At 51.0% G+C, this 14,501-nt stretch overlaps 1 protein-coding gene across 1 annotated transcript in view; it reads right to left on the bottom strand.

Annotated features, from left to right (window-relative positions):
- Positions 1-14,501, bottom strand: part of LOC116969667 (zinc finger protein 883-like) — an 84,200-nt gene that overhangs the window by 20,768 nt on the left and 48,931 nt on the right. The window contains exon 3 of the mRNA XM_033016466.1: positions 6,196-6,369. Coding sequence (XP_032872357.1) covers positions 6,196-6,369 — 174 coding nt within the window. The remainder of the gene's footprint in view (positions 1-6,195; positions 6,370-14,501) is intronic.

Raw genomic sequence — 14,501 nt, 5'->3', positions numbered from 1 at the left:
GATGAGGGAATTGAATGCAACATCTCCAAGTTTGCGGATGACACGAAGCTGGGGGGCAATGTTAGCTGTGAGGAGGATGCTAGGAGGCTGCAAGGTGACTTGCATAGGTTGGGTGAGTGGGCAAATGCCTGGCAGATACAGTATAATGTGGATAAATGTGAGGTTATCCACTTTGGTGGCAAAAACAGGAAAGTAGACTATTATCTGAATGGTGGCCGATTAAGAAAAGGGGAGATGCAATGAGGCCTGGGTGTCATGGTGCACCAGTCATTGAAAGTAGGAAGTGTTTAAGAAGGAACTGCAGATGCTGGAAGATCGAAGGTACACAAAAATGCAGGTGCAGCAGGCAGTTAAGAAAGCAAATGGTATGTTAGCATTCATAGCAAAGGGATTTGAGTACAAGAGCAGGGAGGTTCTACTGCAGTTGTACAGGGTCTTGGTGAGACCACACCTGGAGTATTGCATACAGTTTTGGTCTCCTAATCTGAGGAAAGACATTCTTGCCATGGAGGGAGTACAGAGAAGGTTCACCAGACTGATTCCTGGGATGGCAGGACTTTCATATGAAGAAAGACTGGATACACTCGGCTTGTACACGCTAGAATTTAGAAGATTGAGGGGGGATCTTATAGAAACTTACAAAATTCTTAAGGGGTTGGGCAGGTTAGATGCAGGAAGATAATTCCCGATGTTGGGGATGTCCAGAACTAGGGGTCACAGTTTAAGGATAAGAGGGAAGTCTTTTAGGACCGAGATGAGAAAATCAATTTTTTACACAGAGAGTGGTGAATCTGTGGAATTCTCTGCCACTTAAGGTAGTTGAGGTCAGTTCATTGGCTATATTTAAGAGGGAGTTAGATGTGGCCCTTGTGGCTAAAGGGATCAGGGGTATGGAGAGAAGGCAGGGATGGGATACCGAGTTGGATGATCAGCCATGATCATATCGAATGGCGGTGCAGGCTCGAAGGGCATGTTTGTGTGTGTGTGTGTCTCTCCCGCTCTCAGTCTCTGTATCTCTCTCTGTCTCTCTCCCTCCCTGTGTCTGTCTCTCTTTCTGTCCCCCTCTCTCTATCTCTCTGTCTCCCCCTCTCTCTCTCTCTCTCTCTGTCTCTGTATCTCTCTCCCTCTCTCTCTTTCTCGGTCTCTCACTGTCTCTCTTAATCTTTCTCTCTGAGTATTTCTGTCTGTCTCTCTCTCCCACTCTGTCTCTCTCTCCCTCTCTCTGTCTCACACTCTCTAACTGTCTCTCCCTCTGTCCCTCTCTTTCTGTCTCGCTCTCTCCCTCTGTGTCTGTCTCTGTTACTCTCTCTCGCTCTGTATCTGTATCTCTCTGTCTGTCACTCTTTCTTTCTCTCCCCCTTTCCGTCTCTCTCTCTCTCTCCGTCTCTCTCTCTCTCTCAGGGTCTCACACTCTCGCTGTCTCTCTCTCTCTCTATGTTTCTCACTCTCTGTCTCTCTCTATGTCTCTTGCTCTCTCTCCCTCTGTGTCTCTCTCTGTATCTGTATCTATGTCTCTCTCTCTCTCTACCGGTGTCTGTCTCTCTTTCTCTCTCCCGTGTCTCTCTGTCTCTGCCTCTCTCTCTCTCTCTCTGGATGTCTGTGTGTCTCTCCTTCCCTCTCCCTCTGCCTGCCTCTCCCTCTCCCTCTGTGTCTCTCCCCCTCTTATGTGTGCCGAGGATTTTTCCTGTCGATGAAAAATGACAGATATTAATGTTTTTACAAAATTCCCCAATCTCTCTGCTGTCCCCGCTGGAGGCAGGGGAAGGGACTATAAAACCAGGAAGTGGTGTGCCTCAATTTGTCTCTGCAAGCTGGAGCTCTGTCAATTAGTCTCTGTCACTCTGAGCTCTGAATGACACTGAACAAATGTCTACAGCACTGTGAGTACCCTTAATTTGGTTTGAAAATGAAAATATAGTTAGTTTGAAGTAAAAAAGCACTGCCTGCAAATGGTTGTTTGGGTTGAAGTAAAAAGGCACTCTCTCTCTCTCCCCTCCTCTCTCCCCTCTCCTCTCCCCCCCTCCCTCCTCCTCCCCCCCCTCTCCTCTCGCCCCCCTCTCCCCCCCTCTCCTGTCCCCCCTCTCCTGTCCCCCCTCTCCTCTCCCCCGTTCTCCTCTCCTCTCCCCCCCTCTCCTCTCCCCCCTCCCTCCCCTCCCCCCTCCCTCCCCTCTTTTTCCTCCCCTCCATCCCCTCCCCCACCGTCCCTCCCCTAAACCCCCCTCCCCTCCACACACCCCTACCCCCTTCCCTCCACCCTCCCTCCCCCTCCCTGCTCCCCACCTCTCCCCCTCCCCTCATCTCACCCTCTCTCTCACCCCTCTCTACTCCCCCTCTACCCCCTCTCTCTCTCCCCTCCATCCCCTCCCCCACCCACCCTCCCCTAAACCCCCTCCCCTCCACACCCCCTACCCTTTTCCCTCCTCCCTCCCCCTCCCTGCTCCCCACCTCTCCCCCCCCTCTCAGCACCCCCTCTCTCCCCCTCACTCTCACCCTCTCTCTCTCCTCCCCTCCTCCCCCACCTTTCCCCCCTCACCCAGCCTCCCTCTTATCCTCCTCTCCACCCCCTATCCCTCTTGCCCCTCTCTCTGTGTCTGTGTCTCTCTCTCCGTCTCAGCCCTTTGTCTCTCTGCCCTCACTCTATACCCCCCCCCCTCTCTAGATGTGACTGCAAGTTGGGGCTATGCGTCAGTAGATAGGGTGGTTATGGGGCAAAAGAAGCAAATTAATAATATTAATATAATATCCAGGGGGGTAATTAGCGTGAGTGCGGGAGGGGGGGGGGCGCGGGGGATAATTAGTGTGTGACGCTGGATGCCGCCTCCCTCCCCCACAGCCGCACGTTGGGGGAACAGACCCAACGGGTCTGCACTTGGTCTAGTATAATATTAAAACTATGTGGCTGCTGGCTGGTTGGCTGCTGGCTGGTTGTGTTTCTGCCTGACTTGTGGTTGCCAGCCTTTGATTCGTTGCTACGCCAACGCCAGACCCATAAACTCCGATATTTTTTCCATTTCGGTAGTGATTTCACTTTTCATTACAAGTATCCACTCCTCGTTAAATTTCGTCGTGTTTATGTACACATTTTAAATAAAATCCTTCTCCCGCCCCCTCAAAATTTTTGTCGCCTCCTGCTGGCCAGCGACCATAACGGCTGCTGGCGCCCGCTTCTCGCCTCAAAGACGCCATTTAAATACAGCCGCACTGCTGACTGTGGGAACGGCTTGAGGTGGAGGACCACCTCTCCCACGGGAGCTACGGGTAGGGAACGGCTGCGTTGGGGGAGCAGACCCAACGGGTCTGCACTTGGTCAAGTATATATATATATCCCTCTCTCCCTCTTTGTCTCTCCTTCTGTCTCTCTCTCTCACTCTATCTCTCCGTCTCTCACTGTCTGTCTCTCTCTGAGTATCTGCCTGTCTCTGTATCTCTCTCTCTCCCTCTGTATCTCTCTCGCTGTCTCTCTCCCCCTCTGTCTCTGCCTCTCTCTCTCTCTCTCTGTATGTCCGTCTCTCTTTCTCTCTCACTCTCTGTCTATCTCTCCCCCTCAGTGTCTGTCTCCCTCTGCCTCTCCCCCCCTCTCTCTGTACCTCTCCCACTCTCTATCTCTCCGTCTCTCAATGTCTCTCTCTCTCCGTCTCTCTGAGTATCTCTGTCTGTCTCTTTCTCTGCCTCTGTATTTCTGTCTCTGTATCTCTCTCCCCCCCACTGTATCTCTCTCCCCGTCTCTCTCTCTCTCACTGTCACTCTCACTCTCTCTCTCTCTCTCTCTCTCTCTCCCTATGTGTGTCTCTCTTTCTGTTTCTCTCTGTCTCACTCTCTCACTGCCCCTCTCTCACTGTCTCTCCTCTCTTCCTGTCACTGTGTCCCTCTATCTCTCACTGTCCCCTCTCTCTGCCTCTCTCCCTCTGTCTCTCTTTCTCTCTCTGTAGTAAAAACTGTAGTAAATGTAATTTTGTTCAAAACTAGGTTTGAATGACAATAAACAGCATTCCATTCCATTCTCTCTCTCTCTGTATCTGTCTCTCTTTCTCCCTGTGTCTGTCACTCATGTTCTTTCTCTCTCCCTCTCGCTCTCTCTCTCTCGGATTCTCGCTGTCTCTCTTTCTCTGCCTGTCTGTTTCTCTCTCTCTGTCTGTCTCGCTCTCTCTCTCTCTCTCTCTCTCTCTCTCTCTGTTTGTCTGCTTCTCTCTTGCTCCTTCCCTCTGTCTCACTCTCTCTGTGTCTATCTCTTTCTCACTCTGTCCCGCTCTCCCTGTCTCTTCATCTGTCTGTCTGTCTCTGTTTCTCACTTTCCCCTGTGTGTCTCACTCTCTCTCTCTCCTCTCTCTGTCTCTCACTCTCTCTCTGTCTCTCTCACTCTCTGTATCTCTGTCTCTCCCCCTCTGTATATCTTTCTATCTTTCTCTCTCTCTCTCTCCCTCTCTCTCTGTACCTCCCTCTGACTCACTCTGTGTGTCTCTCTCCCTCTACCTCTCTCACTGTCTCTTTCTCTGTCTGTGTCTGTCTCTCTCTGTGTATGTCTCACTCTCTGTCTGTCTCTTTCCCTCTGTGTCTGTCTCTTCCCTGTCTCTCCCTCTTTCTCTCTCTCTGTCTCTCTCTCACGGTCCCTCTCTTCTCTCTGTATCTCTCTCCCTATCTGTCTCTCTCTCCCTCCCCCTCTCTGTCTCTCACTCTGTATCTCTCTCGGTCTCACTCTATCTCTCTCTCTGTCTCTCTGTATCTCTCTCGGTCTCTCTCTCTCCCCCCTCGCTGTCTCTCAGTCTCACTCTGTATCTCTCTCGGTCTCACTCTGTATCTCTGTCTATCTCCCTCCCTCTGTCTCTGTCTCTCTCTCTTTATGTCTCTCTCACTCTCTCTATCTCTCTCTCCCCGTCTGTCTCTCTCTCCCCGTCTGTCTCTTTCTCTGTCTCTCTTTCTCTGTGTCTGTGTGTGTGTGTGTGTGTCCGGACTGCTCCCGCTCCCCTCATCCCCGACTCTACTCCCCCACCAGATGGGGGGGGGGGGGCTCACCGGCACCCTGGCCGCCCTCAATGGTCGCTCACGTCCCCGTCTCTCCGTCCACAGCAACGGCTCCTAAACCCTGCAGGAGGGAACACAGAGGGTCAACAAGCTGGCAAACAGGACATTACTGACGCGGCAACATTACTGGTGCCTGAAGGTGGGGAGTGGGGGAGGGAGGGGTGTTTCGGGGGGGAGTGTGGGATCAATGCGGGGGAGAGTGAGGGGGAGTCAGTGGGTCAGTACGGGGGTGAGTGGGGGAGGGAGGGGTGTTTGTGGGTCAGTGCGGGAGGGGGGGTGAGTGGGGCAGGGGTGAGGGGTGTCAGTGGGTCAGCTTGGGGGTGAGGGGAGTCAGTGGGTCAGTGCGGGGGTGAGTGAGTGGGGGGGTGAGGGGTGTCAGTTCGTCAGTGCGGGGGTGAGGGGTGTTTGTGGGTCAGTGCAGGGGATGAGGGGTGTTTGTGGGTCAGTGCGGGGGTGGGGAGGTGGTGGGAGTTTGTGGGTCAGTGCGGGGTGAGTGGGAAGGGGAGTGAGGGGAGTCAGTGGGTCAGTGCGGGGGTGAGGGGTATTTGTGGGTCAGTGCGGGGTGAGTGGGGGAGAGGTGAGAGGGTGAGGGGTGTATGTGGGTCAGTGCGGGGGTGGGAAGGGGGTGGGAGTTTGTGGGTCAGTGCGGGGTGAGTGGGGGGTGAGAGGGTGAGGGATGAGTGGGGCGGTGAGGGGTGTATGTGGGTCAGTGAGGGGGGGGGGTGAGGGGTGTATGTGGGTCAGTGCGGGGTTAGTGGGGGGGGGGTCAGTGCGGGGTGAGGGGTGTATGTGGGTCAGTGCGGGGGTGAGTGGGGGGGGGGGTGAGGGGTGTATGTGGGTCAGTGCGGGGTGAGTGGGGGGGGGTGAGGGGTGTATGTGGGTCAGTGCGGGGTGAGTGGGGGGGGTGAGGGGTGTATGTGGGTCAGTGCGGGGTGAGTGGGGGGGGGGTGAGGGGTGTATGTGGGTCAGTGCGGGGGTGTCAGGGGGGGGTGAGGGGTGTATGTGGGTCAGTGCGGGGTGAGTGGGGGGGGGGGTGAGGGGTGTATGTGGGTCAGTGCGGGGGTGAGTGGGGGGGGGGGTGAGGGGTGTATGTGGGTCAGTGCGGGGTGAGGGGGGGGGGGGAGGGGTGTATGTGGGTCAGTGCGGGGGTGTCAGGGGGGGGGGTTGAGGACAAACGGACACCTCGTCCACCATCCCGGTGGCCGCGGCGCCACCATCAGCCCCCGGCCCGGCTTCAACATCCCCGACACTCGGCTCCAAGCGCCAACCCCAGCGCCGGGCGGCCGGGCGGGTGCGGACAGTGAGTGAGTGAGTGAGTGAGGGTCCTGGTGCGAGGCCGGAGACTGGAGGCTGCAGGTGAGGGAGGGTTGAGGTTGACGGTGACGGTGACGGTGACGTGGAGCCGCCGCGCGGACCTGGACCATCGGGCAACCGCCCGTCCGTCAACTGTCTGCATCTTTGGTGACGTCAACGCGCCCCGCCCGCCCTGCGCCGTGACGTCACCGCCCCGCCCGCCCTGCGCCGTGACGTCAACAAGCCTCGCCCGCCCTGCGCCGTGACGTCATCGCGCCCCGTCCGCCCTGCGCCGTGACGTCACCGCCAGTGCTTCAGCAGGAAGCTGCAAGATGGCGGTTTGTTTTTAAATGTGAAGACGCGGGACACAAAATGTCTGCGGTGAATGTGACGCAGCGACAGAGACAGAGAAGCTGCAGCAACAACAACAACAACAACAACAACAACTGGGCGGCGGCGGCTTCAGGGCCACAACCCTGATGATGATGATGATGCCCACTGAAGGTAGACACACACACACACACACACAATGTCAATGCTGCATCACTTGGTCATAGATTGTGGAGACAGGTCCTTCACGGAGCAATGTGTGGGCAGAGAGAGACACACACATAGAGAAACAGAGAGAGACAGAGAGAGAGACAGAGCGAGAGACAGCGAGAGAGACACACACACAGAGAAAGAAAGAAAGAAAGAGACACAGAGAGAGACGGAGAGAGAGAGAGAGCAGAAAGAGCGACAGACAGAGAGAAACGGAGAGAGAGACACATAGAGACAGATAGAGACACACACACAGAAAGAGAGAGACAGAGAGAGAGAGAGAGACGGAGAGAGAGAGAGAGAGAGAGAGAGAGAGAGAGACACATAGAGAAAGAAAGACACAGAGAGAGAGAGAGAGATACATAGAGATAGAGAGAGAGAGAGAGAGAGAGATACATAGAGACAGAGAGAAACAGAGAAGGGAAGAGAGACAGAGAGAGACACGGATACAATGGGAGAGAGAAACAAACAGAGAGGGAGAGAACAAAGTGGACCATGAAGGCATGAGAGGGGAACTGGCCAAGATAGACTGGAAAGGGATCCCAGCAGGAATGACGGTGGAACAGCAATGGCAGGAATTTCTTGGCATAATCCGGAAGACGCAGAATAATTTCATTCCAAAAAAGAATAAAGATTCTAAGGGGAGTAGGAGGCAACCGTGGCTGTCAAGATAATATATTCAATATTCAGGAGGGATAGACAGAAAGGGAAAGGAGGTGGGGTAGCGTTGCTGGTTAGAGAGGAGATTAACGCAATAGAAAGGAAGGACATTAGCTTGGAGGATGTGGAATCGATATGGGTAGAGCTGCAAAACACTAAGGGGCAGAAAACGCTAGTGGGAGTTGTGTACAGGCCAACTAACAGTAGTAGTGGGTCGCGCTTGCCGCTTGCAGGCACATGCTGGTGGGACCGGCCCTTTAGGTTGCGCTTGCCGCATGGAGTCACATGCCCGTGGGACAGGCCCTTGACACGGAAAGAGAGAGAGAGACAGACACACAGAGAGAAAGAAAGAGAGACAGAGTGAGAGAGAGACACAGAGAGAGACAGAGATAATGAGATAGAGAGAAAGAGACAGAGAGAGTCACAGAGAGAGAAAAAGGGACAGACAGAGAGAAACAGACAGAGACAGAGATAGAGATAGATAGATATATAGAGAGAGAATGAGAGACAGACAGAGAGAGAGAGAGAAAGAGACAGACAGAGAGAGAAAGCAAGAAACAGAGATACACACACAGACAGAAAGAGAGAGAGAAAGGGAGACAGGGAGAGAGAGAGATAGAGACCGAGAGGGAGAGACTGACAGGGAAAGAGAAAGACAGAAAGAGGGGCGAGACAGGGAGAGACAGAGAGAGAGAAAGAGAGGGAGAGAGAGACAGATAGACACACACAGGCAGAGAGAGACGGAAACAGAGAGAGAAAGATAGAAAGAGAGAGACGGCGAGACACTGAGGCAGAGAGAGAGAGAGGGGCGAGAGAGAGACACAGACAGAGAGAGAAAGACAGAATGAGAGCAAGATATAGAGAGAGAGAGAGAAACAGAAAGAGATAGAGGGAGAGAGAGAGAGAAAGAGACAGCGAGCGAGAGACAAAGAGAGAGAGAGACAAAACAAGACAGACAATGAGAGACAGAGAGAGAGACGAGGAGACGAGCGGAGAAAGATACAGAGAGAGAGAAAGACATAGAGAGACAGAAAGAGAGACAAAAAGAAAGAGAAAGAAGAGAGGGAGCAAGAGAGACAGAGGACAGAAAGAAAGAAAGCGCCCGACAGACACACCCAGAGCACTACAGAGAGAGAGAGAGAGAAAGAATGAGCGGCAGAGTGGGGAGAGACCAGACAGACAGAGGAGAGACGGGGGAGGAAAAAGAGAGCGAACAACAGAAGAGAGGAGAGAGACAGGAGAAGGCATAGCGAGAGAGAAGAAAAAGACAGAAGTAGAGGGGAGATAGAGAGACACAGAGAGAGACAGAAAAAGAGAGAGACACACACAGAGAGACAGAATGAGAAAGGCAGAGAGAGAGACAGAGAAAGAGGGAGAGAGACAGAGAGACAAAAAAGAGAGACAGAGAGAAAGACAGAAAGAGACAGACACACGCAGAGCTACAGAGAGAGAAAGAGGCAGTGAGAGACAGAGAGACACAGAGAGAAACAGAGAAAGAGACAGTTGCAATCAATAAAGGGCTATAGGCCTATTGTGAGTTTATGTACAGGGACATATCTATCCATGCACTGTATACTTGTATTTATACTTATGCATCTTAAAGCGGCCTTTTCACGGGGCGACTTGACGCAAGAGTTAACCGGAGTTTAACATCGTGGGAACCTCGTGCGATAACAGTGCGGCATTCGTGGACCACCGTAGCGCTAACGGCAGGTCATCGTGTAACTTGGTCACTCGGGAGAAAATTCAAGAAAGTTTGAATTTCTCCAAGATTGACTTGTACACTTGTGGTTGAGTATTGCAACATTATATGAACGTAGTGGCCAGTGCGATATCCGTAATAACTCTTGCGGGTACCGTGGGAACTCCTGCGAACGGTGAACCCGGAAGCTGGACAGAGGGAACAGAAGGTGAGTAAAAATTATCTTATGTGGGATTGAATTTAAAAAATAAATAAAAATAAAGATTTGCATCCGCATATGGACATCAACTTATTCATGAGTTATGTTAATGAGATTCAAGAAAATAACTATAATCTTTAAAAGGGACTTTAAAAGGGACTTTACTGAAAGGTTACGCATTTTTATGGTCCGTGAGAAATTTTTCACATGTACTTCTTTGAGAGATACAGGTCGGAGTCCTCTGGTCCAGGGGTCCGGAACGCTACCAATCAATGTTGTACAGAGACCCGTGTAAGGAGTGAACTGTACATGCTGGTTTAAACCGAAGACAGACACAAAAAGCTGGAGTAACTCAGCGAGTCAAGCAGCATCTCTGGAGAAAAAAAGCTGATGTTTCGGGACGAGACACATCTTCAGACTCAATTCCGATTAGGCTGTCTGAAGAAGGGTTCCGGTGTTGGGGGAGTCCAGAACCAGGGTCCCAGTTTTACAGTCTACCGTGGGAACTCTTTAACTCAGTAAAGTAAAGTAGCCTTTATTGTCATATCAGCGCACAGGCAGCAGTTGACTGTTGCTCTATTCAGTTTCCCAGGGGGTCAGGACGGGACTGGAGTTGGGAGAGAAAGGTGGGGGAGTCGAGGGAGAGGAGGGGGAGACAGATGGGGGTGTGTTCATTTACTGACGGCGGGTGTCTGTCACTGAAACAGGCAGGTGAGATTTCACATCCACCTTGTGTGTGCCTCTCTCTCTCTCTCCCTCCCTCTTACACAGGCTGAGAGACTCTGCCTCTGTGAGTGTACGTCTCTTTCTCCCCCTCTCCCACACACAGTAAGACCGAGGTACTGTGCTCAGTCCATCTGTGTCTCCCACATACACAGTAAAATATGTCTCCAAATGAGCCAATTCAACCAAGGGAGGATATATATAGTGTGTGAAAAAAAAAGTTACATCATTTGTGTCACGTGTAGTTCACGATGTTCATTCAAGATTTAACGGGAATGCTCGGGAAACGGACAAGTCACTCGCACAAATAGCAGAAATGCCGAGTACCGTGGGAACTCTTTATCTACTGCCGTTATATCGTGCGAGACTCGTGCTGGACCACGACCTCTTCACTCTGGTGACATCTTGCGTCAACTCGCCCCGTGAAAAGGCCGCTTTATGGCACCTTTACACGGGGCGACTTGACGCAAGAGTTAACCAGAGTTCAACATCGTGGGAACCTCGTGCGATAACAGTGCGGCATTCGTGGACCACCGTGGACCACCGTAGCGCTAACGGCAGGTCATCGTGTAACTTGGTCACTCGGGAGAAAATTAAAGAAAATTTGAATTTCTCCAAGAGTGACTTGTACACTTGTGGTTGAGTATTGCAACATTATATGAACGTAGTGGCCAGTGCGATATCCGTGCGATATCCGTAATAACTCTTGCGGGTACCGTGGGAACTCCTGCGAACGGTGAACCCGGAAGCTGGACAGAGGGGACAGAAGGTGATTACATATTATCTTCAGTGGGATTGAATTTAAAAAATAAATAAAAATAAAGATTTACATCCGCATATGGACATCAACTTATTCATGAGTTATGTTAATGAGATTCAAGAAAATAACTATAATCTTTAAAAGGGACTTTAAAAGGGACTTTACTGAAAGGTTACGCATTTTTATGGTCCGTGAGATATTTTTCACATGTACTTCTTTGAGAGATACAGGTCGGAGTCCTCGGGTCCAGGGGTCCGGAACGCTACCAATCAATGTTGTGCAGAGACCCGTGTAAGGAGTGAACTGCACATGCTGGTTTAAACCGAAGACAGACACAAAAAGCTGGAGTAACTCAGCGAGTCAAGCAGCATCTCTGGAGAAAAAAAGCTGATGTTTCGGGACGAGACACATCTTCAGACTCAATTCCGATTAGGATGTCTGAAGAAGGGCTCCGATTCGAATCGTCACCTATTCTTTTTCTCCAGAGATGATGCCTGACCCGCTGACTTACTCCAGCTTTTTATGCTTTTCTTCCCAGATCTGACTTACCTGCTGAGTTACACCAACATTTTGTGTCCTTCTGTGCATATTAACCAGCATTAACCAGCGTCTGCAGTTCCTTTAGACATTACATAACTTCAGATTTTAGAGATATAGCGCGTGGGAACTCCTGCGAACGGTAAACCCGGAAGCTGGACAGAGGGGACAGAAGGTGACTAAAAAAGGTGGTCTCAAAAGGACACATGGGAACATGTGTCCTTCGAGGACGTCCCACCTAATTGTCATTGTTGGATAATCTTTTTAACAGGAACACTTGCAGAGATGGCTCCCAGAAAATCTCAAAGGAAGGGGGAAAAGCGGGTCAGAGATGTTTTTGCCATGCAGGAGAATGAGGAGGAGACGCAGCAAGAGAGACAGGTGGAGAGGCAACAGGAGATGCCACAGATAACACTGCCTGTGGGCTCCTTGGAGCAGGGAGAGGGTGAGCAAAGTTCGGCAGCCTGGCCAGCTGTTCGACCTTTAGACTTTCGCTTACCGCCGACACCTCCAGCCCTCCTTCTCATGGCCGATCATCGGTTCATGAGTTGGATGGGGTGCCGAATATTCTCCGGTGCCCGGGCCAAAACTCCTCAGCTGGCCCACCGGCTCGGTCAACGAATTGCCGTCGGCAAATTTGTCCCTTATTTTGACCCTTTGACCCTTATTTAGGAGTGAGAAAGTTGTCAACCCTAGTTGGCGTGGGCAAGTTGGGCCGAAGGGCTTGCTTCCGTGCCCAATTACTTCATGACTTTGCACAAATATGGTTAGAATTCTCAATTAATGCAGATAACTGTCTTGCTCTTCCGACCCCTGTGCATGCCTGGCACGCTTGCCAGATGTGGGCTTGGCGTGCAAGCGGCTGAGCAAATAGGGACCCATCTAGCAAGCCAGAAGGAGCTCAGAGGGTGGGTGGTCCACCGAAAGGGTCACGTGGGGAGAAGGGGGGGGGACGGTTGATTGACAGCGGAGGCGACCATTCGCAGGCAGGCGGCGACGATGTCACAAAGGGAGGGGTCGGGGAGGGAGCGGGCGGGCCAATGGGAGCGGGCGAGGTGGGCGGGACCATGCCCCCTTTGTTACTGTAGCGAGATGGAGGAGCCGTGGGCGCGGGGGCAGCAGCAGCAGCGGCGCCGCGGCAACAACAACAACAACAACAACAACAACAGCGGCAGCAGCGGCAGGAGATGCCTCTGGTTGCACTGCTTGTGCTGCTGCGCCCTGCTCTTCCTCCTTGTGACTCTGCAGGTCAGGCACTTTCTTGCTGCTCTGTCCCATTTGGAGACAGAGGCCCTATTGCCACCTCCCTACCCCCCTAGTCTGATCGGAGCAGATCACGGTGCAGGGATGGATCATCTGCGAGGCAGCAGTAAACACCCTCTCTGTAAAAGGTCATGTCCTTCCTTCACATCGTTTTTGCATTCACGTCCACGTTTTTAATGCAAGCTCCGAGTAAACTTGCACATTCCTGCCAATGGGTCTCTCTGCCCATATACTGCCAATGAACTTGCATTTACGTGGCGCCTTTCACCACCTTGGAAGATCATAAAGTGCAATTCGGCCAGTAAGTTAGGTTTGAAGCATTACAAATCAAAGCAAGTACTGGAATCACAGCATCTGTGGTTACTACTGGATAGATTAATAAAGGCACTCCCGTTATAAAAGTAAAACGAATTCACGAATTGAAAAGTTGACTGGTAAATGTGTGCACATGTAAGATTTTTATATGCATATGTGCAAGCTTCGTCTTTATGAATAGCGCCTGGGATAAACCATAGTTTAGACATTTAAATGATCGCCATACAAAAGTTATTAATTTATAAAAACTATTTTCCTCCATTTAAAAGTTTCCCATTCATTTAAAATCCAGTTGCAAACATTTTGATGGCTACGTTGCAATTTACTTTCTTGCCATAATACAGAAGACATTTGAGCCGATTCAACCAAGGGAGGATATATATAGTGTGTGAAAAAAAAAGTTACATCATTTGTGTCACGTGTAGTTCACGATGTTCATTCAAGATTTAACGCGACAGCTCGGGAAACGGCCAAGTCACTCGCACGAATAACATAAATGCCGAGTACCGTGGGAACTCTTTATCTACTGCCGTTATATCGTGCGAGACTCGTGCTGGACCACGACCTCTTCACTCTGGTGACATCTTGCGTCAACTCGCCCCGTGAAAAGGCCCTTTAAATATGTATGTCATGTTTTTGGCAATATAACAATGTATTTTTTTTATCATGCCAATAAAGTTTTTTAATTTAAATTGAAATTGAATTGACAGAGAGAGAGAGAGAGAGAGAGAGAGAGAGACAGCGAGAGAGGCAGACAGAAAGTGAGACGGATAGAGAGACATAGAGAGAGGGAGAGAGGGAGAAAGAGAGACAAAGAGAGAGAGAGAAACAGCGAGAGAGATAGAGAGAGACAGAGAGAGAGAACGAAAGAAAGAGAGAGAGACACAGAGAGAGATTGAGAGGAGCAGTGAGAGACAGACAGAGAGAGAGAGATGGAGTGAGAGACACAGGGAGAAAGAGACAGACAAAGAGAGAGACAGAGAGAGAACGAAAGAAAGAAAGAGAGAGACACACAGAGACAGAGAATATCTGACTAAAATATTTGACAGTGTATTCCAGCCTATTGCGCTTTATGGTAGTGAAGTATGGGGTCCGCTCAGTCACCATAGTTATAGTAAATGGGAAAAACATACAACGGAGGCCCTGCATGCGGAATTTTGTCGGAATATCCTCCGTATCCATAGGAAAACACCAACAAACGCATGTAGGGCGGAACTAGGCAGATACCCACTGATAATAAATATCCAGAAAAGAGCACTAAATTTTTGGAATCACCTTAAATCTAGGCCCCAGATACCCTCCAGTTTAAAGCCCTTCAAACACAGGAGGGGAACCCAGAAAAGAGTTCCCTGTGTCAGTAGGTCCTGAGACTAACTACCCCTATTCAGTTAAACCCTATCCAGTTAAACCCTGACCGGCCCCAGATCAATACTGACCCCCAATCACCAGTTAGAGTGAACCAAATTATCAAACAATGTAAAGAAACGTAC

Source organism: Amblyraja radiata, unplaced genomic scaffold, assembly GCF_010909765.2.
Source record: "Amblyraja radiata isolate CabotCenter1 unplaced genomic scaffold, sAmbRad1.1.pri S98, whole genome shotgun sequence".
NCBI lineage: Eukaryota > Metazoa > Chordata > Chondrichthyes > Rajiformes > Rajidae > Amblyraja > Amblyraja radiata.
Note: the sequence above shows the minus strand (reverse complement) of the source record. Positions and strands in the feature narration are given on the sequence as shown.